The sequence below is a fragment of the Bubalus bubalis genome, chromosome 8 (genome assembly GCF_019923935.1).
Source record: "Bubalus bubalis isolate 160015118507 breed Murrah chromosome 8, NDDB_SH_1, whole genome shotgun sequence".
NCBI classification, from domain to species: Eukaryota; Metazoa; Chordata; class Mammalia; order Artiodactyla; family Bovidae; genus Bubalus; species Bubalus bubalis.
The window spans coordinates 60,277,021-60,301,933 of NC_059164.1; the positions used below are offsets into that span (position 1 = coordinate 60,277,021).

Below are 24,913 nucleotides of genomic sequence, written 5' to 3' on the forward strand. Positions count from 1 at the left end.
GACTGATCTCCTTTAGGATGGACTGGTTGGATCTCCCTGAAGTCCAAGGGACTTTCAAGAGTCTTCTCCAACGCCACGGTTCAAAAGCATCAGTTCTTCGGCGCTCAGCTTTCTTTTGGTCCAACTCTCACGTCCACACATGACCACTGGAAAAACCATAGCCTTGACTAGACGGACCTTTGTTGGCAAAGTAATATCTCTGCTTTTTAATATGCTATTTAGGTTGGTCATAACTTTCCTTCCAAGGAGTAAGCGTCTTTTAATTCCATGGCTGCAATCACCATCTGCAGTGATTTTGGAGCCCCCAAAAAAGAAGTCAACCACTGTTTCCACCGTTTCTCCATCTATTTGCCATGAAGTGATGGGACCGGACCAGATGCCATGATCTTAGTTTTCTGAATGTTGAGCTTTAAGCCAACTTTTTCACTCTCCTCTTTCACTTTCATCAAGAGGCTCTTTAGTTCTTCTTCACTTTCTGCCATAAGGGTGGTGTCATCTGCATATCTCAGGTTATTGATATTTCTCCCGGCAATCTTGATTCCAGCTTGTGCTTCCTCCAGCCCAGAGTTTCTCATGATGTACTCTGCATAGAAGTCAAATATGCAGGGTGACAAAATACAGCCTTGACGCACTCCTTTTCCTATTTGGAACCAGTCTGTTGTTCCATGTCCAGTTCTAACTGTTGCTTCCTGACCTGCATATAGGTTTCTCAAGAGGCAGGTCAGGTGGTCTGCTATTTCCATCTCTTTCAGAATTTTCCACAGTTTATTGTGATCCACACAGCCAAAGGCTTTGCCATAGTCAATAAAGCATAAATAGATGTTTTTCTGGAACTCTCTTGCTTTTTCCATGATCCAGCGGATGTTGGCAATTTGATCTCTGGTTCCTCTGCCTTTTCTAAAACCAGCTTGACCATCTGGAAGTTCACAGTTCACATATTTCTGAAGCCTGGCTTGGAGAATTTTGAGCATTACTTTACTAGCGTGTGAGATGAGTGCAACTGTGTGGTAGTTTGAGCATTCTTTGGCATTGCCTTTCTTTGGGATTGGAATGAAAACTGACCTTTTCCAGTCCTGTGGCCACTGCTGAGTTTTCCAAATTTGCTGACATGTTGAGTGCAGCACTTTCACAGCATCATCTTTCAGGATTTGAAATAGCTCCACTGGAATTCCATCACCTCCACTAGCTTTGTTCGTAGTGATGCTTTCTAAGGCCCACTTGACTTCACATTCCAGGATGTCTGGCTCTAGGTGAGTGATCACACCATCATGATTATCTAGGTCATGAAGATCTTTTTTTCACAATTCTTCTGTGTATTCTTGCCACCTCTTCTTAATATCTTCTGCTTCTGTTAGGTCCATACCATTTCTGTCCTTTATTGAGCCCATCTTTGCATGAAATGTTCCCTTGGTATCTCTAATTTTCTTGAAGAGATCTCTAGTCTTTCCCATTCTGTTGTTTTCCTCTTTTCTTTGTACTGATAGCTAAGGAAGGCTTTCTTATCTCCCCTTGCTATTGGTTGGAACTCCACATTCAAATGGGTATATCTTTCCTTTTCTTCTTTGCTTTTCCCTTCTCTCCTTTTCACAGCTATTTGTAAGGCCTCCTCAGACAGCTATTTTGCTTTTTTGCATTTCTTTTTCTTGAGGATGGTCTTAATCCCTGTCTCCTGTACAGTGTCATGAGCCTCCGTCCATAGTTCATCAGGCATTCTGTCTATCAGATCTAGTCCCTTAAATCTATTTCTCATTTCCACTGTTAATTGTAAGGAATTTGATTTAGGTCATACCTGAATGGTTAAGTGGTTTCCCCCACTTTCTTCAATTTAAGTCTGAAATTGGCAGTAAGGAGTTCATGATCTGAGCCACAGTCAGCTCCCGGTCTTGTTTTTGCTGACTGTATAGGGCTTTTCCATCTTTGGCTGCAATGAATATAATCAATCTGATTTCAATGTTGGCCATCTGGTAATGTTGGGACCACTCTAATGACCTCCTAAAGGAAATCAGTCCTGAATATTCATTGGAAGGACTGGTGCTGAAGGTGAAGCTCCAACACTTTGGCCACCTGATTCAAAGAACTGATTCATTGGAAAAGACCCTGATGCTGGGAAAGATTGAAGGTAGGAGGAGAAGTGAATGACAGAGGATGAGATGGCTGGATGGCATCATCGACTTGATTAACATGAGTTTAGCAAGCTCTGGGAATTGGTGATGGACAGGGAAGCCTCGAGTGCTGAAGGTCCATGGGGTGACAATGACTGAGTGACTGAAATGAACTGAACTGAACTAATAACCTCATCCAAACTTAACATCTGCAAACATCCTCTTTCCAAGTAAGTTCCCATTCACAGGGACCAAGGGTTAGAACCTCAACAGCTCTCTTTGGTGAACACAGTTGAGCCCACAACAGAGGCACTTTTCCTATGTTCCTCCATCCTTCATCTCATCAGCTTCATGGAAGCTAAAGCCACTGAACAGCCCCCAGTCTGCTTTGAAAGTATCTCAGGAGAAGAGAAGGCTGTGCTTCTGACCCACATTCAGAACCTCTTAGTTTGAAAACTTTTCCTGGTTCATCTGCCCACATGAGTTCCTGTAAGCCAGCTGTGCAAAGTGCTGGCCTAGATCCCGGAAACAGTTATCAACACTGCTTTTCATGAATAGAGGTGGAGGTGGACAGCATCAGGATATGAGGAGTGGAGGGGGACTATCAGACATGAAAGAAGATGCTGGGAGGCTGAGAGACAGCCAGGTCCCTAGGTCCCCAGGCCCCTGATCATTTCATCATACCTAGCTCTTGTTGAATTGAGACTCCTGTCTCCTCCTTGCTGAAATCATCATTACATTTTCTGTGTCAAACGTGGGCCTGCAGGACCAAAATGACATCTCTGCAATTGAACCACCTTTGAAACACTGAATTCAAGAGCATCTGTGGCCAGAGATTTTCCTGGCCCAATTTAAACGGGAAATTCTTTTTATGAAAAAGCAATATGTTTTTCTTCTTCTAAAACATTGTGCTTCTAGTATAATTCATACCAGGTCACAATTTATTCAGTGCTGTTTGGTTTATAAAGCACATTTATATGCAACCTCATTTATTCTTCAAATAACCTGTGGCTCAGTGATAATAAAGACAAGGAAGAATAACCCAGTACTGTCTCTTTACCAAGAACTCTTGTAAATGAAGCCCTGTTAGCTGACCCCATTTTTGTCCCCCTTTTTAAATATGTAAAGTTATTTTCCCCAAGTCACAGAACTAGTCATGGATACATATGATATTTGGACCCAGAACCACTACACTGTCTGTCCCTTGACCCTGAGCCCCACTTTCAGATGAACAAGTTGGTTCTAGTTCATTTAATGCCTGATCCACTAACACAGTCAGCAGGTAGTAAAGACAAGACCTACATGTCTTGTACTGCATTAACCCTTCCATAAAATCCCCTCCAATAAGAATGCCTTTCCTGCTCCTTGCCTCTCCCTGTGCCCTGCTGTTTGTTCTAATGCCTTCAAAATGCAATGGTGGCCTCTCCACCCATGGTAAGAAGTTTTCCAGCTCCCAGCCTGTCTTCAGCCACGTAGCTAGGCTCCTCGGTACCCCGCACTCCCCGGCACTTGCTCCTGCACCCTGTTCTTCCCTGGCTGCTTCCCCATCAGTCTCCCACACCTACCAACAGCTTTTGAAGAGTGAGGAAACCATTTCTTGGTCAACTTTTTAGCCCTGGTCCCTACCACAGTGCTTGACCTCAGTAGGGACTCAGTGAAGAAACAAATGAATAAACAAAGAAAAAACACTAATTTATTAGAGACACAAATGTGTAGGATACCAGGCTACTACCTTGGGGCAACCAACGATTTTGTTGTTTTGTTCTGATCAGAATTCACAGTGCCTATACACTGCCTAATTTTTTTTTATTCCAGCAATGGTGAGTCAGGAGGGTCCCCTCTTAATATCGATAATTTATTCTTTTTATTGAATTGCCAAATGCTTAAGCCCACCTATGTATTATTTCACATAAATTCACACAGGCTATCATATCCTGTGTTAATTGCATTTTTATTTCATCGTTCTTGGCTTTTTTCCTTTGTTCCTTCTTGCTTTTGCCCCGCTCTTGCCACTCACCTCAGTCCCTATCCCCACCACACAGTGAGCCACGTAAACATGTCAGGATGTGTCTTTCCATGGTTTGCTCTGCTTTCGCTGCATCTTACAGAGATGCATGTAACACATGCACGTGCAGAGGAAACAGAGCCCCTCTGACCCGGCACTGCTGCCTGGGATTCAAATGTGAGGCAGATACTCATGGATACTTTCTTTTCCCTAGTTTTCTTTTGTCGTAATGCCCCAGTTTCATGACACAGTTTTAGGCGTTTTGAGCTTGAATAGCTCAATATTATGTAACGAATAACATTCAGCTGCAGTCACAATTGCTCACTGGGTCAAGCTTGTCAGCCAGACCCCAGGCAAAGGGCAGGAGCAGCAAGCAGGTGATCAGCTGCACCAGCCAAGGTGATAACTGGAGTTCTAGGTATCTTCACTGTAAGTTTTCTGTTTTAAACATCTTTGCTGCCACAAACATTAGTTTCACCATATAACTAATTAGCCATGAGGCTAATTACACAATTAAAGAGGCTTTATTACTAAATACAAAATATCTGAATATATTTAAAGGGTGAAAAGTGAAAGTCAGTCATGTCCAACTCTTTGCAACCCCATGGACTGTAGCCTACCAGTCTCTTCCATCCATGGGATTTTCCAGGCAAGAGTACTGGAGTGGGTTGCCATTTTCTTCTCCAGGAGATCTTCCCAACCCAGGGATTGAACCCGGGTCTCCCACATTGTAGGCAGATGCTTTACCATCTGAGCCACCAGGGAAGTCCATTTAAAGGGTGCATAGATTTAACAGCACTACTGTGCAGATGAGTGACCTTATTCTGTGACTTGTGCCTGAGCACTTGTCTTCCAGGTCTTTCATTCTTGGTGTTTTACACAATGATTCGCCTCCTCATTCAGCATCACAGTTTTTCTTTTTGCTAAAATTTCTTCCTTTGTTAGAGGAGGTATCAACTTCCAAATACTAGGATGTGTATTTATACCCAAGTTTTGTATTGCATCCCATCCCTGTGTTTTTGCCTAGAAAGGAGCCTGGTGGGCTACAGTCCATGGGGTTGCAGGAGTCGGACACCTCTGAGCACACACACATTTGTATTGTGTTAGGAAAGCCTCTATACTGTTGTGTGATCCTGGCATCTTGTCACATGTCTGTTGATAAACATTCCAGAGGTTTATGGGAAATGTGAGCTCAAACCTGCAATTTTTCAGGCGCTCAGCCTCTTTCTCCTCTACTGCAGTGTGTTTAGAAATAAGAAACTGGCTCTTCGGGCTAATCATCATCATTTGTCATGATTTTTGTATGATACATATCAAAACAAACTATCAACCAGTCATTTTACCTTTTATGGCAAAATTGTCTTATGGCCAATTAGTTACACAGTGAGAATGTTTGTAACAAAAATGCTTGCTGTGAAGGTACTTACAGCAAAGAAGTTTACGGTAAAATTATCTAAAAATAACGGGCGTGCATAACTGGATTGGACATTGTATGGCTGGGAACCTGAAAATCTGAAGAGAATCCATGGGTTGAATTGGGGATATATCCAGAAACTAAAATGTCATAAGAGCAGACAACTTAGGCCTGTTTGCCCAGTCCTAGAAGCCACCCTTGGAATAGCTGTTAGCACTGTGCATAATAAAGAAAAGAGCTAATATTTTGTGAATACTTATCACATGCTTGGCACAGGTCTTCCTTGCTTCACATGTAACAACTCATTTAGTCTTTGCAACAGTCCAAGGAAGCAGGTACTGACATTGACCCCATTTACAAATGAGCCAACAGATGTAAAAATGATGAAATAATTTGCCTTAAGGTTATGTACAGCAGACCTGAGATTCAAATCCAAGGAGTCTAATTTCAGAACCTAGAGCTATGTTAAAGGGCTTCCCATATTTTTCCTTCCTACTAGAATGCCTGTCACAAAATTACTTGTTTTGAAAATGCTTTCTAATCCTTTAACTTTCTCCTTAAGATTGCCTCCTTCCCTGTAGAGAGGGAAATGTCTTCCCTCTGCGTGCACAACCCTTTTAGAGAATTTTCTCCATAGCACTGTAGCTATCTATTAATGCATTGTTTTCCCCACCCAACACTGAGTTCTTCTAGCATAGGAAATGTATCTAATACTCATCCTTAATATCTAATATGATGTCTGGCACATGGTAGGGACTTCAAAAATAGCTATGGAATGAATGAATGAATATTTAAGCATACAACCAGGTACCTCTAAGGATACACAATGTTTCAAATTTATATACAATTTTGCAGAAGCAATGATAGTAAAAGTCAACAATGCTTTATCCAAAACCTTGGAGCCAGATGTAATTTGGAATTCAGAATTTCCCAGATTTTAAGAAAGTGACATATCATGCGTATACTATAACTCCCCACACTCACACTCTTAGCACTCCTGATTAAACACATTTATATTTCAGCAGAGAAATATATGGATAGTCATATTAAGTAGGGTATAGGTTATGAATTGCCTTAGATTGGTTTAGGTCAAATTTTGCCATCAAATAAATTAGCTTCAACATTGAAAATAAGAAACCACTCTTGGTTTTCAGGACTGTTTGGATATGCAGGCTATGAATAAGGGATTGTGGAGTTTATGTAAATTACAACTTATGAGATTTAGGATGGCCAATTTACCCATGCATGTCTAGAATGTATGGTTTTGGTTAGTTACTTTGAGCCTTTAAAATAAACAAGTAAAGGTTAATTTAATGACCAAACGTTCTAATTCTAGAAATAACTCATTGTTCCTTCCTTCAAGGACAAACTCTCACCCCGAAGGTGGCAAAGGTAGAAGGAGATAGTTTTGGCATCATTGAGAGAGACCTTTTACCCAGTGCTTTTTCTCAGATTGATAATATGGCTGTGTGGATTTATTCATCCTCTCTCTCCTCCCTACCCCATCCCTCTCCCTCCCACTCTTCCTCTTATTCTTTCTCTTGCTCTGTGTCTTTCCTCCTTTTCTCAACTAGGAGCCTAAAACAACTATCCAAAAGGTCAAATACATACATAGGAGAACTTTACCTATTCTTACAGGGCATGTCATCTGCAAGAGATCTGTAAAGTGGACTTCCAGTGGCTGCACCATCCCAGAGCTCCTAAGACAGGCTCCACACCACCAGTTAGGCTCCATGCTTGCTCTGGCTGAATTCGCTAGCCTTGAGACTCTCAGAACTGCTGAGAAGCTCTTGATTCAGAAGACCATTTACTAAAACCTATAAGGGAGCATGGAGAAGGCAATGGCACCCCACTCCAGTACTTTTGCCTAGAAAATCCCATGGATGGAGGAGCCTGGTAGGCTGCAGTCCATGGGGTCACCAGAGTCGGACACGACTGAGCGACTTCACTTTCACTTTTCACTTTCATGCATTGGAGAAGGAAATGGCAACCCACTCCAGTGTTCTTGCCTGGAGAATTCCAGGGACGGGAAGCCTGGTTGGCTGCCGTCTATGGGGTCGCACAGAGTCGGACATGACTGAAGCGATGCAGCAGCAGCAGCAGCATAAGGGAGCATGTTACTCGCTCTACATTCTAAGCTCCAAGATGCTCCAAGTGCCATATGATGGCACTTGCCTGCTACTCTGTAAGTGATTCTCCTAAAGGGAAAACAGTGTTTGGCATTTGGAAGCTGGGGAAAGTCTGGTAGTGAGGACTTAGGGGAAATCCTGGCTCAAAGGAGGTATCTGTAGTTCTTGGCATTAACTGCTCGATCATCAACCACATCAATTACACCTGGCTCTTGAAGGGGAGTGACAACTAAATGCCTAACGGTTCTCAGATGAAGTGATTTAAAAGAGGAGAAGCTTAAGAAAAGACTTCTGTCCCAGAATGTGTAAAATGTGTAAAATCTCTAGTACTAAGTTCATTGACTGGACCAAAAATGCAGTCTCCTTTCCTGAGGACCTCAACAGCCATATCCCATGCCCTCTAAAACTTGAGTTCATTATATTTTACTTACCCATATAGGCCAAGTAAAATGTCAGAGAGAAAATCATTCTGTTGAGTGGCGAGTAGGAATAAACAAAGTTGGGCTGGTACTAATTTTATCTTTACTTTTTAAATTTTTATTTAGGCCCTTAATTTTATTTTTAGAATGGGATTTTGTTAAGTAAACTCAACACAGTCATATCTAAACATGTCTGTATTTATTTTCACAAACACACTTTCTTTTTTCTTAGCTCACAGGTGTTTCATTTTCTTTCTTCTAGAACTATACAAAATTCTGTGCCATTCAAAGATGCCGATTCAGACAAATATAGTGATTTCCCAGTAAGTATTGTTAAGAATAACCAGACGTTCAGTAAATATTGCATTGCTTCCTATAAATTTCTTTCCTTTAATAAGACAAGATTGAATGCCATTTGAATGTATTATTAATTTGATAATACACCATTTTATAATGTTTATATACCTTTATGCTATCTCCACATGGACCATCAAAGTGGATCTTAGTCCTAGACTGTTTTCATTTCCTGAAGCCATTCCCAGCTGGAATTCTCCATGGGGATAACAGTTATCTTGAAAACATGTCATGAATTATTTTCAAAATTCTTAATTATATTTTAACTTACTTTTTAAAAGTGTATATGTGTTTGTGTGCACATGTTTGATTTAGAACAGTTAGGATATCATAATATTCTCTGTGAAATTCAACAAGCAAGTAACAGATGTCACAAACTTTCCAAAGTTGATGGGATCTCAGATACTCTACCTGGCAATTTGAGCAATAAAAGCATTGTTTGACATCATCGTGGCTCTTAATCCTTTTGAATCAGACATGTCAAAAATATAATAAATCCATGCAAGTAACCAGTTTGGCTAGAGTTTTTAATTATTCAGTAAAATTATTAATTGTTGGACAAAATAAACCAATTGCTTTGGGGCCTAAGAAGATTGATGATTAATAGAGAAAGTTCAGGGAGTTGGATGGCCCTGCTGTGTGTGGAAGTACACATAGACACATACATATGAACACACATGTACACACAGACACGTGTGTGTGAAACATGCATTTGCATAACCACCCATGTGAATGTACACATGCTCACGTATTTGCAAATTCACACAGGTGCACCCCCATGCTGTCACATATTGGCGCACACACAACAGCGTGCACACACACACACATGCATAGTACACCTGTGATTGGCCCTGGCACCATATTATATTTCACCTCACTCAGGAGGTCTTAGCATATTCATCTTAATTTTCTTAGTAATCTCTGATGTTCTCAGACTATATTTGAATTTGAAACTGCAGATGTCAATACCCCTCTAACAGCTCAGACTGGCCTTCACTGTGGACAACATCAGAGCAGAACTGACCCTTCCTGTGTGTGCTCTTCACTTTCAGACACTGCGGGGCTTTTACTGGCGAGGGAGAGATTGCAACGACAGCAACAAGATGGCGTACCCAGGCAGAAGGTAACGGTCTCTGCTCATCACTGATTTTGAAAATTACCTTCTGAAAAGGAGGCGGGAGGCATGATTATCTCCTCCAGCCTAGGGGATTCGTGCTTACAGAGAGAAGGGACCTCCGTGTCCTCACTGAAGTAAAACTCAATGAAAAAAAACAGTAATTGTTCATTTTATTGCCCCCCAAAATGCTCATCGAGCATTGCCAAGCACTCTGCATCATGCTGCATGGTAAACAAATAGAAATACGAGTTTACAGTCTAGTGGAAGAAACAAGTGAGCAGACAGGTTATTGTGGACATTTATCCATCCGCCTGCTTGAGCTCTACAGGCAGCCCTGGGCCCAGAAACAGTAGCCTTTTCCACCAAGAGTAAGGCAAGGACTGCAGGGAGTAGAGTGCTGGTTTCATTTTAGTCCCAGGGTGATGTTCAGCCAATCACATCTGAGAACTCAGACTGGATATGCCAGCCTTCATCTTAGCTGAGACTACAGTGCGGAAGCATTAACCAGATGTTTGGGACTTTAGAGGCGTAACTTTAATGGTGTCGCCTGTCTGAAGAAAATAGACTGCAGATGTGTTCATTACGCTCATCAGCACCATTACCCAACAACACCACCCATGAACGTAGTCAGTTATGCAAAGGCTGCATTTGGTCCCCAGCTCCCAGCAAATACCCAAAGCCAAGAGAATGACAAAGAGGCCGAGTAAGGGTTCTGTGGGCCACAACACACAATGGTGTGTGGCATTTTCCCTTGAAGAACCTGTTGGGCATCAGTGACACTTGGTGTAGCGCTCATTGATTCATTCCTTCATTTGTGAAGCTGACATTCAGAGTGATAAATATATGCTGAAGACTAATGTGGCTGTCCTCTCTGTAGGCCAGACAACTGGGACTCGTATCAAGATTCAAACTGTAACGGCATTTGGGTAAGCAACTAAATTCAGACTTAACCCTATTCTCTGGCTTTCTGCCCTCCTTACAAGCCCATTGCCTGTTTGCTTAGTCAGACCTGAGGAAGAAGATAAGATGGTAGGCTAAGGCAACTCTCTTTCTGCTGTTTGAAAGAGGGGCATAGAATCCAATCACACGTGAAAAGTGCCAGTGATGTAATGAGAGCTGAGGCTCTCTCAGTCACAGCCACTGTAAGTCTTGTTTAAGGTCACTCACATCTAACTCCTTGGTTGTGTCTGAAACAGGGTGAAATTAAGTGAATCGTGGTGTTAGCAAACTTTTTACAGCAACCCAAACAGCTGGTGGAGCAAATCACATGCTGTCACCGTTTCATTGCAGCCATTTTTTTCCTGTTTCATAAGGCTAGCCAGGCAGAGTGGAAATTACCTGTAGTTTCCCCACTACCTACATCCCGAAGCATCTATGCTGTTACCCTGGTTCCTTATGAATAATAGCTAAGTAGCTTCCAGTAGAGAAAAGGGAAGGAAGGAGAAAAGCCAAACACTTATCTGAGGACAGTAATGGCAGCAAATCTAAATTTTGTGAGGTCTTGAACTTATAGGATTTGAGGGGTCCTCACCCACTCCAGTGTTCTTGCCTGGAGAATCCCAGGGACGGGGGAGCCTGGTGGGCTGCCATCTATGGGGTCGCACAGAGTCGGACACGACTGAAGCGACTTAGCAGCAGCAGCATGAAGGAAAAAGTATACCAAATACAAAATCAAGTATAAAAGTATGATTAACTAGAATGATAAAAGAAATCTTAACAAATTCCTGGAGTCTTGGAAATTCAGGTCCCTTTCTTTTGAGATCTCTTTTCCAATTTACCAGGAGTGCTTAAGTGGAAACATGGTTCTGACTGCAGCCAGACTCCTCTCCACCTAGAACACTCTACAGCTCCCAGCTGCTCCCAGCACTCACACAGGCAGGGACCATACAAACAAGAGGCCTTGAAGTTTAAGATTCCACCCCACTCAAGTCCTCTTGCTTGGAAAATCCCATAGATGGAGGAGCCTGGTGGGCTGCAGTCTATGGGGTCGCTGAGGGTGGGACACGACTAAGCGACTTCCCTTTCACTTTTCACTTTCATGCATTGGAGAAGGAAATGGCAACCCACTCCAGTGTTCTTGCCTGGAGAATCCCAGGTACAAGGGAGCCTGGTGGGCTTCCGTCTATGGGGTCGCACAGAGTCGGACACAACTGAAGCGACTTAGCAGCAGCAGCAGCAGGTTCAAGATAAATTGCCTCTGAATGGCTGCCTAATTTGCTTGGATGAAGAGGAGAAAGTTTCTGTAAATAGTTTCTTCTCTCCAGGACACTGATGGTCTGTTGTTTCTGGGATGTGGAGAGCAAGACAGATTGTACCCCAGTATAGCCCACCCACCTACCCTATCATTAGTCAAATTGCCTTCTCATGAGGAGGGGAAGACATCACCCCTAGTCTTAAGGTATGGAGGTGTCAGGATCCCTAAGGCAGCTCTTGTTCTGTTAGAGTCAATCTTAGCCGTCCTGTTGGATGACACAGAGGTTATTAGTATGTGAAGCTCCTATCTTGGTTCCATGACCCCATCCCTGCCTCTGACGTGTGACCCCACCTACATATGGAAGGCCAATAAGAGACAGTGCTCAATTCAGTTCAGTTCAGTTGCTCAGTCGTGTCTGATCCTTTGCAACCCCATGAATCACAGCACGCCAGGCCTCCCTGTCCATCACCAACTCCTGGAGTTCACCCAAACCCATGTCCATCAAGTCAGTGATGCCATCCAGACATCTCATCCTCTGTCATCCCTTTCTCCTCCTGCCCCCAATCCCTCCCAGCATCAGAGTCTTTTCCAATGAGTCAACTCTTCGCATGAGGTGGCCAAAGTATTGGAGTTTCAGATTTAGCATCAGTCCTTCCAAAGAACACCCAGGACTGATCTCCTTTAGAATGAACTGGTTGGATCTCCTTGCAGTCCAAGGGACTCTCAAGAGTCTTCTCCAACACCACAGTTCAAAAACATCAATTCTTCAGTGCTCAGCTTTCTTCACAGTCCAACTCTCACATCCATACATGACCACTGGAAAAACCATAACCTTGACTAGATGGACCTTTGTTGGCAAAGTAATGTCTCTGCTTTTTAATATGTTATCTAGGTTGGTCATAACTTTCCTTCCAAGGAGTAAGTGTCTTTTAATTTCATGGCTGCAATCACCACCTGCAGTGATTTTGAAGCCCCAAAAAATAAAGTCTGACAGTGGAAATCCACCAGGAGCCCAGAGAGCCAAGACTCAGAGTTCATCATCAGTTAATAGGAAAAAGACACATGACCTTCACACCTATCCCTTTCCATAGAGGAAAAATGACTCCCAGAATCACAAAACCATGAACTCAGAGAGGATTTTGCAACCACCAAGTCCAACATTTCCCTAACTGTGTTCAGGAACTCCGCTGTCAAGTGGGAGGTTAAAAGATACAGGAGGAGGGGTGTTACACCCAGGTTTAGAAAGTACTGGGTCAAGTAAGCCTAAACAGTTTGCTTTACTTCCGAATTTCTCAGCGTCTTTAATGTTTTATTGCACACTGGGAGCCCCCAAGACCAAGAGAGTGAACACTGTTTCCAATACATCTCTGACCATCAGGCTCTTCCTAGAACCTGTTAATACCATTACTATCTAGTGGAATGCCAGTGCTCTCCAGACCAGAGTTTGACAAGCAAAACAAAACAAAAAACATAACTATATATGTGTATTAACTTTTCCTTAGGGTTATCCAGACTGTGCTTGAACCTTCCAAGGACCAGTTACTTACTAATGCACAGACTTAGCATTCAGTGTTAGGAAGTGCCCTCAGCTATGGTAACCCTGTCCAACTCACAAGCTCAACCTCACTGATGGGTTTCTCAGTCTCATTGTATCAACATTTGGGATGATGTCTTATGGTCCAGGCTGCCTTGAAAAATGTAGGATGGTCAGCAGCATCTCTGGCCTCTCCCCCACTAAATGCCTGTAGCTCCCCCTCCCCGCACTGTAACAACCAAAGATGTCTCCGGACATTGCCAAAGTCCCCTGGGGATGGGTGCAGGGCAGGGGCGGGTAGGGGGCTGCCTTAAAACCAGCCCTGTTGAGAATCACTGCTCTAGAAGCATCGCTCCTTAGGCACTGGAGAAGTCAGGATACTTAGAGCTCCAGTTCAGAGACCGCTGAGCCCACTCTGACCCTGTGTCCCAGCACTGACTGGACCCTCAGTGCTCCCCCCAGTGACACTTCCAGCGCTCAGAGCCCTGCCCTGCATCCTTCTGAACAAGATGGTCCAGTTTCTGGATCTCTCCTTATTCCTGCCCCCAGGTCCTTAAAGCCAACTCACTTATGTAGAATGTTGCTACCTTGGATTAAGGGCTCAAGAGACTTTAAAGGATTTTATCTACTGATTTGCCTTTGTGCTTTAAAAGCCATCTGGGGAGGATTTTGTACTTGTGTCTCATAAATTTAAAAGCAAACTGCTAATCTCATCACTTCTCTCTTAAAGGGTGTTGATCCAAAGGATGGAATCCCATACGAGAAGAAATTCTGTGAAGGTATGAATGGTGAAAATCAGTGTACTTATCCTAATAGAATATTCTTTTCTAGTCTGAGTCAAATTGAATTGAACAGACAAATGAGGAAATGCCTGATGCTACAGCATAATGAGTTTAACTGATTCCTTTATTGGGTGACTGGAAAGTTATTAGAGGGATACTTAGGGAGTTTTGGATGGACATGTACACACTACTACTTTTAAAATGGATAACCAACAAGGACCTATTGTATAGCACAGGGAACTCTGCTGAATATTATGTAACAACCTAATTGTGAAACGAATTTGAAAAACAATAGATACTTGTATATGCTCAACTGAATCACTTTGTAGTACAACTGAAACTAACACATTATTAATCAACTATACACAAATATAAAATTCAGTTTTTTTCTTAAAGGCTGTAAAATAGATACCATGGTAACTGAAATCCAGCACTTCTCCAGATAAGAAAATAAGTGGAGGTGATAATTTTCATTCTGCTCTGTGTCCTTCTCAATACACCATAAGCTCAGACATCTGGGCTTGTACTGACAGAGTCCTTGTGGCAAATGGGTTAAAGGCTTGTATGTGGGTAACTTGAGGGAGGCCGCCAAACTATAACCACTGAGAGTTCCCGAAAACACTTGAACAAAAGCTCTGTATTCTAAATGCCCATGTGCCACAGACCCCTGGGCCACCAGTAGTCTTTGTACTCTTTGTTTGGGGGCTAAGTCATGTCCAACTCTTTTGAGACCCCATGGACTGTAGCCTGCCAGGCTTCTCTGTCCATGGGATTTCCCAGGCAATAATACTGGAGAGGGTTTCCATTTCCTCCTCCAGGGGATCTCTGCAACCCAGGGATTGAAGCACATTTCTCGCGTCTCCTGCATTGGCAGGTGGTTTCTCTACCACTGCGCCACTCGGGAAGCCTACCAGTACTCTTAGGAGAAACTTATTAATACCAACCACATAGTGCTGAAAACATGGCACTGCTGATGCCCAAAGAGCTTCACACAAGACCCTATGGTAGCACCACTATTTTTGTTTAGGCAGTGCTTTTTCCTAACATTTAAAAATATTTCATTCACTCAACAGGATATTTCATGAATACCTATTCCTATTATGCACCAAGGTCTATACTTGGCTCTGAGTTTTCATGGGCAAACATGATATAGTCCTTGTCCTCAATCAACTTAAAGTCTAATGTCTGTAAACTGTCGGGGAGTAGGATAGAGGTAGAAAATGTAAGGACCCAATACATAAGTCATACCATTTAGAAATGCTGTTGCATGAATAAAAGAATGAATTAACAAGTAAATGAATAAATAAACATTGAGTGAAACCATGGTGTGAAGCTCTGGGGTCACTATGGGAAGTCTCTTGGATTCCGTAAATCCCATCCCCTCCTCGATGTCCTGGGCCTTCTCAGTCCCCAGTTGCGTAGCCAAATGCTAGCTGTCCCAGAGTCCTGAGATAGGGAGCCGTTGGAGTAAGGCTGGACCATCCTTGGACCTGATTCAGGGGGTTTGTAGGTGGGGAAAGGAAGCTCTCCTCTCTGACTCTGGGAGGCATCACTTGATTCTTTCAGGACTTTAAGAATTTTGGAAGAGTACATGCATCACCCATGGGTGAATTCCTCAGAATCAGATTAAGTGATTTGTAACCTCAAATGTACAAGGCTGCACAGTGACTTTATTTTTCCATTTCTCCATCAATCAGCCATAATTGTCCATTCCGTGCTTTTGCCTTTATAGATTCAGGACTTTAAAAATCCATAACATGCTTGAAAAATCAAAATTGCTCCATGATATCACTAATTCCTAAAGTGAATTATAATAGAAATGGGTATGCTTTCCAAGAAAGCAATTTTTCAGGACCAAAATCTGGGCATATTTCTGAGTTCAGATAAACTTCTGATGTTTTTATTCATCCATCATTCACTTAAGAGGTTGCACAGCAGTTTGTTTTATGCGGAGCTAGGAAACACACCTGCATCTCTACAGCTTAGTTGGCAATTTCAGTGGCCTAGAAATCTCATTCAGCTCCTAAATGCTGTGCCCCTCATCCTCCAACACTCAAAAAGTGGCAATGTATCACTGTTATGATGCTCCATGCATGGAATACACACCAGGGTATGTGCTCACCCACCTACCTAACCTGGAGGCTCCAAACTACTTGAGTGCATAAATAATGCAAATAAATTGTGCCCCCTAGGTTCACAGCCCAGGGGAGTCATTTTGCTGGGGGACTCAGCTGGGGCTTATTTCCACATCCCTCCTGACTGGATCACAGCTTCGCAGATGTCTTTGGTAAGTGATTTTGGCAGTAATCATCCCCAATGTGCCAGCCTTTGTGTTTGTTCCCCCCTTGCTCTCTATAAATGTAATGCCAGTTCCAAACAGGTGTGAATTTCCCTTCTCAGCACAATCTGCCATAAAAGGCACTTCCGCTGCCATTTCAGTTCAGTCCAGTTCAAACAATGTGATAAGAACAACACTCTCACAACAAGACCATCTTGTCCATTAGAGAAGGAGGATGGTGCCCCGACAGGTGGGAAGGAATGTGGGGCACAGTGGGAAAGCGCTTGTCACATGACCACCTTGGGATGTGGTTCTTTCTTCAACCTTCTAGAAAATGGGACTGCTGATCCAGAGAAATTAAACTACAGAAATGATCGATTCTTCCTTGATCCCTTTTTGCACATTGAAGAAATCAGACATGAGCCTGAACACTCTCTAACTGGGCCTCTTCCAGTTTCCAAAACTGGGCAAACACAGCACTCCCTCGTAAGGATGAGAAAACAGAGAAACATTTGAATATAGAAAAAATGTTCATGATCTCCAAAGAGGAGAGCTCTTTCAAAAAAAGCTTGCAACAGGAAAGTGAATTTTGTAAGATATTAAATCAGATTCTCAGTAATAATTTGAGGAGACAGCACTCGTGAAAAAGAAACAGTCTGAGATCAGGGACGACTACTTTTAGTATTAATACTTTTAGTATTAATAATTGCCTGATGTAAAAATGCGATGGCCATACTGACGAGCAAGTTGGACAATGCGAAACAAACAGGGTGAGAAAACCAGTCAGCCCACTGGGGAAATTCTGAAACTCACATAAGAGGCATAGGATAGGTCCTGGGGATTGACTAGGAAACCCAGAAGAAGAGAATACATCAGACAGAGAAGTGGTGACCAAACTGAAAAAAAAAAAAAAAAAAAGATAATTTTCTTTAGTTGAGGAAATCCTTGACTTTAATCCAAAACCCACTGAACTCCAGAAAGTGTAAAACAGACTCTCCTCATCGTGTCTGGCTTTTCCTTTTTATTCCAAGTATGAAGAATAATCTTGCAGTCATTCTGCTCTTACGAATAACTGGGGACATACTAACAGATAAAAATCTTTTTGGTATCAGACTTCTCTCTCAACAGTAAATTTTGGGAAATATTGGAATAGCTTCTACAGCATTTTGAGGATGGTGTGTTAAAAATGCTCCAACTGCCAAGATATTATTCCTACATGAGAGTCACAGAAACATATTCCCAGTCATCCAAAGATTCAGAAAACATAACAGATTTATACCTTCCTGAAAAAAATATTTTAGGAAGTATTCCAATTTCTCTGAGCATGATACTACAAAGGGAAGCCCCAAAAAAAGTATTACTAGGTTTAATTACATAAAACCTTCAAATGTGTGCAATGTCAAAAAATTCATAAAATTAAACGATAAGTGAAAAACTAGAGCAATATTTATAGCATATGACAAGATTTAAATCCTCTAATAATAAAGAGTTCCTGCATATCAATAAGGAAAAAACAATTTAATTTTTTAATGATCAAGAACATGACCAATAAATACAAAAACAGTTTCATCTTCAGTAGTAATCAAAGAAAAACAAGTTAAAACAGCAATGAGATATCATCTATTGTCTGATAAATAGGCAAAGGTTAAAAAGTGATGAAGGCCTATTTTTAGCAAGAATATGGTAAAAGGGACATGTTCATTCATCACTAATGAGAGCTTAAGATGCTAGAACTTCTCTGAAAGCAACTTGACAATATGCATAAAGTGCAACACCATAGGCTATAGCCCACCAGGCTTATCCATCCATGGAATTCTAAAGACAAGATTACTGGAATGGGTTGTCATGCCCCCCTCAATTTTGGACATACCAGAGTTCAAATCCTGGCTTAGTCACTTACCTTTAATTATTAATATTTTCTCTGAACTTTAATTTCCTCATGTGTAATATATAAATAATGAGAGATATTTCATTAGAAATACAGGATGATTTTATGACAGATGTTGAAAATTGGACTAGTTATTTCTACCTAACTTTGAACTGAGACCCCAAGATAATGTGGGTCAACTATTGCCACCTTCCACAGTCAAATATTAGAAGGAGTGCAGCAGCACCCACAGAAGAAGGGAGGGAAAACTATTTCTGCAGCTTGAGGCTGGCTAGTGTCAGTATGGCATCAGGGCTCAGCTGTCCCCATGGGGGAAGAGTGCAATGCTTCTCCTCACTGTGGGAGGCCACTAAGTGACTTGGACAGGTGTCTCCTGAGACTGGGGTCAAAAAAGCTGGACTCTGACATTCTTGTGAGTAATGTAAGGGTGGTGATGGAAGCATCAGGACAGGAAGAGGATGTGTCCTGGGGCAAGGACATGAACCCCCCCTCCTCCACGGAAGGGAGAACCAGCCTGCGCCACTGAAAATCTTGGAAATGATTTCCCTGGATTTGACATCCATGTGGGAACTAAATTCCAGATGACCAGGGGCTGGAGATGAAATTTAAGTGACTAGTAAAAGTGAAGAAAATATACCAACTCCACACCAGGATTTATTAATTCACTAGAAAATAGGAATAAGAACCATATTAACATAAATAACATATTTTTATAATAAATAACTTTATTTTCCAAAACAAAAGTTAAATTAGAATAATAGCACTCTTTTCTACTTTCGTGAATCTCCTTGATATCTGAATAAAAGACAGCTAAATTAAAAGACACTTGCTCCTTGGAAGAAAAGCTATGACAAACCTAGACAGCATATTAAAAAGCAGAGACATTACTTTGCCAACAAAGGTCCATCTAGTCAAAGCTATGGTTTTTCCAGTAGTCATGTATGGATGAGAGTTGGACCATAAAGAAAGCCTAGTGCCAAAGAATTGATGCTTTTGAGCTGTGGTGTTGGAGAAGACTCTTGAGAGTTCCTTGAACAGAAAGATCAAACCAGTCAATCCTAAAGGAAATCAGTCCTGAATATTCATTGGAAGGACTGATGCTGAAGCTGAAACTCCAGTAATTTGGCCACCTGTTGGGAAGAACTGATTCATTGGAAAAGACCCTGATGCTGGTAAAGATTAAAGGCAAGAGAAGAAGGGGATGACAGAGGATGAGATGGTTGGATGGCATCACTGACTCAATGGACATGAGTTTGAGCAAGCTCCAGGAGTTGGTGATGGACAGGGAAGCCCAGCATGCTACAGTTCATGGGGTAGCAAAGAGTCGGACATGAGCAACTGAACTGAACTGAACTGAAATTCCCATATCTGCTTCTGCCTACAACCTGTTTCTGTATCCATGTATGTAACCTCTTGAAATCTCATTGTACCCTTATGAGTGAATTAAAATGAAAAAGGTAAATCAAGTCTTACTATTGTGATAATAGTGATCTCATGAATACTCTCTGAGGGTTTCTATGATTCCCCATGGGGCCTCAGACTATACTTGAGAACCGCTGTCATTTTCCCACTGTCTCCACTGTCCAACTTTGAGGATTTACAAAAGAAAGATGTGATTGTAGAGTACTGCAGTGTAGTTTTCAAAATTCTTCACATGTAGAAATGCCAAGGAAGAAGCACTCTAAGACAGACCATTGTAGAGCAAAATGGGGAAGCCATCAGCATGATGTGGGCTCATCTCTCAACCTGAATATTTCTGGAGGGTGTTAGAGACTGTGAAGTTCCCCAGGAGAGCATCTCGGCCCATCTGACTGTCCCCAGTCCTCACTGTGCCATGGGTTCTCTTTTAGTGATGTCACCACAAAGGGAGAAAGCCTCCAACCTTTTGCTAATTCAACAAGCGGAACCGTTTTAAACTGGGTTTCTTGTCAGAATCAACATTTATCAGGGGTCAGTCAAGAAAATGAAAGCATTCCAACAGAGGAGATTTAATATAGACTACTGGCTACACTGATGGATTTAATACAGGGAACTGATTATACCGACTTTAGAATAAAAATGAGGTAATGAAAGTCACTTGGTCGAGACCAACTCTTTGTGACCCCATGGACTATATAGTCCATGGAATTCTCCAGGCCAGAATACTAGAGCAGATAGCCTTTTCCTTCTCCAGGGGATCTTCCCAACCCAGGGATTAAACCCAGGTCTCCCTCATTCCAGGCAGATTCTTTACCAGCTGAGCCACAAGGGAAGCCCCATAGAACAAAAGGGGGGATGCTAAAATTACCAGAGATTAATCATTGCAAGAAGCAACTGCTGACTCCAGAGCTAAAGAACAACAGGAGGAAGAGGTACTACCAGAAGCCAGAGGGAGGGGTGCAGCTGGTGCTTGGACCACTGCACAGCCTGTACTTTCACTGCTGAAGCCACGTGGACCAGCTGCCTCTGAACCACTGAGGAGTGCAGAGAGGAGACGGAAGCAGCAAAGGGGGCTGGAGGCTAGAGGCTGCTGAATGCCAGCTCAACTAAATGCCAGAAAATAGTTTCTCCTCTCCTTCTCCTGCCCTTCTTGTCCATCTCCCACCTGCACCTCTCATTGGCAGGGAGATGCAGAGGAGTCTGGGAAGTGTAGTTTGCAGAATCCAGCCCCATAGCACAGAGCAGAGAATAGAGGAGTGGGCTTGGAGCCCAGAAGCCATTGGTGTTAACCCAGTACAGGCGACTCAAACCCTTTCAGAACAAGCCTGGAATCCATTCCAGCCAACACTGGGCACCAGAAAGCAGGGATGTCCGAGGAGGCTGAAGTACAACAGAAATCCTATGTGTTGGCTCAAGGCTGGATGACTGGCAGGAAACAGCTGTCAGAGGCCGGTACTGATTATTCAACCTTGTGGGTCCCATGGCACTGGAGGCCTGGCTGGTGGCCAGCAAAACCATGACCCAGTGAAGCCTCATTTCTTCAGGTTCTTATTAACCTAGGACCTGCCTCACCCAGGGAGCCCACCCTTCCCCCCTCACCACTCGCTGCTATTCACCAAAGGCCAGATTATCCCCTCCTCAACTCTCTTTAGGAATCCTTTCCAAAATGACATGAAGAAGGTGAACAACTGAAAGTTGTCTTTAAAAATGAAGCTGTGCGACCTTTCTCCAACCTTCTGCACAGACAGAGGTTCTGAATTTGGATTCTCTACCACTGACTGTGAAACTTGAAAGTACCCACTGACCCCCTAACCCCACCCTGTAATCCCTCATGATCTGGTGTTCCACCAGGAACCATAATGGGATCACCTCTTCCAAAGTGAACATTTGGCTCCATGGCCTTTCTCAGGGTCTGACAGTGGGGATGCATATTAATCAGCCAAGACCCCTCAGGATCCCCCAGCGTGCTTGATGCCATTCCTTTGCTATGCTAACTAGTAAGTCATATTCTGGGAAGAGCAGTTAAGTGCTATAGAAAAACAAGCTTTCTTTGTTCATAGTAGGCCATTCTGCCCTTTAGGAGAGTAGTCAATATGTCTTTGCTTTTGTCTCCCTATAAGACAGAAAAGTCTCCTGCAGATACATCACCCCATCCCAACTGTGCCCATCGAAAAGACTCACAGTCATGGATATCTTTCCTGCACTAGTCCCTCTCCCCTCCTGCTCATGCCATCCCATAGCTAAAGCAGCGTGGCACCCGGGAGGCCTGTTTACAGCTAATTAGATTAGGAGAGTGTTCATCTGGAAAGATATTTGTAGTTCAATAAAGAGAGTGTGAAGAATTACCCTCGTTGTTACACAGAAACAAAGGGTTCTGAGGCTCACTCTGCCAGGGACAGAAAATCCTGCCCTCTTCCTCTTTAAAAAAGAAAAAAAAAAAAAAAAAAAAAAAAAAAACCACACCTTAGCATCTCTCCAAGATATCCTCAGCAGTCAGGTTCAAAATGAGCTTTCTGTATCACACAGAAGACCTCAGCTTAGAAAGATTTCAGAAGCAAACAGAGAGCAAATCTGAGAACACTTTCATGCTGTCTTCTTTTATTTTCTTGCAAAGGAAAAACAATCACTGCTTGAGTTGTTTTGTTGACAAAGAAGGGAAGGTAGAGAGATCATCAAGGCTAGTAATAGAAGCTGCCCTCCTGCCTCTTCCCCCATCTGCTTGAAAATTATTTCCAAAATATTAAATGCTGCGTTTCACTGAACCAGAATTGCATGATGGGCTGGGGATTGGTGGGGAGAGAAGAAGAAGAAATGATTTCGAAATACAATTTCCCAAATGTTTATTTTGCTGGTGAAGACTGTTGCCTGTACTATTATAAAATCTTCACACGACCCCTGGCAGGCTGTTGTCTGTAGGGTAAGTAAGTGCAGATTGAATTTCGTGCTGTGTCAAGGACAAAATGAATCCTTAATCTGGCTGCATAAAATGCATATTCACCCGAGAGCAAAGCAGCGCCAGTCTTTCAAGCCCCTCTGCACTTCTTTCCTCTCTTGGAGATGATTTTGTAAATCAAGCTAGTCTACTCTTTATTAGTCCACAGACAACAGAGCCAGTATCAGCTCTCACACTGCCTTTCACTACCCAGCCCTGCCTTCGCTCTCTTGATTTATCAGTGAGCATAAAGCTTCCATTAAGCATAAAGGCTGATTTTCACGGTGCATAATAAAAATATGGAAATTCTACCTCCACTAACTTCATGTCGACTCCAGAAATATTAAGAGTTAGGGTACTTTTTAAATTATTTTTTCAGATGAGGAAAGGCTGTTGTCTAATAAAACTGGATAAAATTACATTTTCTGCTCCTCAGACATCTTAAAAGCTGACGGATTAAAGATGCTAAACAATGAGGAATGAAGCCCCAATCCTAGTTATTTCTCATTTATTCTGTCAGGAAAAGAGAGTTCTGTGTACCATGGTGAATCCTTTTCTCCAACAGCAAACAGGCCATATGAGAAAGAATGTTCTTCTGTTCCCTTTCCCCGTTTATGGGCACAGGGCAGACGGGCTGTTGCTTTCAGTCCTGATGAATTCAGTCCCCCTTTCTTCCTGCTCAAGGTGAGCATCTGTGTCTCTTACCTGACAGCAAAGTCAGGTTTTCTTGCAGCCTCATGCCTCTGAAATCATTGATGATCTTAGCCCTCTATGCCTTCTGTGAGGATTAAAAAGACACAAATACTGGTTGTTTTGAAAAACTACAAGAGGAAATTATTTTAAGCTCCATACTTCTGAAAGGCATTTATAATTACTCAGCCCACATGCCTGCTCCCCGGGCATGTTAGATAGAGATCTCCACATAGAGAGGCAGCATGAGTCAGTAAACACCTGTGCAATCCTGTGTATTGCTAAGACCAGAGAACAATCCTTGCCCTCTAGCTAATTATATCTACCATTTTGCTTCACTCTCCCTCAAGTTTCTCGGCCATAAAATAGGTTTAATGATAGTGATGCTTCGTAGAGGAAACGTTTAGAATCTCAAATCCATTGGCATGGGGGAAGAGGACAATTCTAGCATTTAAAAATTATTCTGAATGGTTGGAATTGATTGCTATATACCATTCATTCACTGGTTCCTTCAAATAGTTCCCTCCATGCCTCTCCTGGGGATTACTCAGCCCAGTCCTTGCCAAGGGCCGGGAGTCACGTCTGGCTTCTGTGTGATTTTCTGGGGATTTCCTACTTAAGGCAATGACTGGAGGATTGGTCAGAGGTAGGAGCTAAACCATCAGTCCTAGAGGAGAATTATGGGGAGCATTATGAAATACAAGGCCCATAGAAAGTGTCATACTGAGTGAAGTAAGTCAGACAGAGAAGGAGAAATATCATATGACATCCCTTATATGTGGAATCTAAAAAGAAATGATACAAGTGAACTTATTTACAAAACAGAAAGAGACTCACAGACTTAGAAAATGAACTCATGGTTGCTGGTGGGGTGGAGGGATAAGTAGGGACTTTGGGAAGGTCGTGTACACACTGCTATATTTAAAATGAATAACCAACAAAGACCTATTGTTTAGCACATGGAACTCTGCTCAATGTTATGTGTCAGCCTGGATGGGAGAGGGGCGTGGGGGAGAATGGGGACATATTTATGTATGGCTGAGTCCCTTCACTGTTCATCTGAAACTATGACAACATTGTTAATTGGCTGCCAAGTCGCTTCAGTCGTGTCTGACTCTGTGCAATCCCATAGACGGCAACTCACCAGGCTCCCCCGTCCCTGGGATTCTCCAGGCAAGAACACTGGAGTGGGTTGCCATTTCCTTCTCCAATGCATGAAAGTGAAAAGTGAAAGTGAAGTCACTCAGTCGTGTCCGCCTCTTTGCGACCCCATGGACTGCAGCCTACCAGGCTCTTCCGTCCACGGGATTCTCCAGGCAAGAATACTGGAGCAGGTTGCCATTGCCTTCTCCAGTTAATTGGCTATACCTCAATACAAAATGTTTTCAGTGTTAAAGAAAAAGAAAAAAATTAAATACAAGGTTCAAAGATTCCAGAAGCAGAAACTGAAGATGGTATCACCAAGAATTTAAAGCCTAGTTGATAAAGAACCCAAAGGAAAGTAGATCAAGAAGAACCAAAGAGTAAATATACACAATGGACTGTTACTCAGTCATTAAAAAGAATGAAATAATGCCATTTGCACCAACATGGATGGACCAAAGATTATTATATTAAGTGAAGTAAGTCAAAGACAAATGTCATATGCTATCACTT

The 24,913-nt window shown here is 42.5% G+C and overlaps 1 protein-coding gene across 2 annotated transcripts in view; it reads left to right on the top strand.

Annotated features, from left to right (window-relative positions):
• Positions 1 to 24,913, top strand: part of AOAH (acyloxyacyl hydrolase) — a 190,345-nt gene that overhangs the window by 73,966 nt on the left and 91,466 nt on the right. For both annotated transcript variants that reach the window (XM_006053721.4, XR_006552793.2), the window contains exons 8-12: positions 8,332 to 8,392; positions 9,476 to 9,546; positions 10,418 to 10,466; positions 13,999 to 14,047; positions 16,243 to 16,337. In XM_006053721.4, coding sequence (XP_006053783.2) covers positions 8,332 to 8,392; positions 9,476 to 9,546; positions 10,418 to 10,466; positions 13,999 to 14,047; positions 16,243 to 16,337 — 325 coding nt within the window. The remainder of the gene's footprint in view (positions 1 to 8,331; positions 8,393 to 9,475; positions 9,547 to 10,417; positions 10,467 to 13,998; positions 14,048 to 16,242; positions 16,338 to 24,913) is intronic.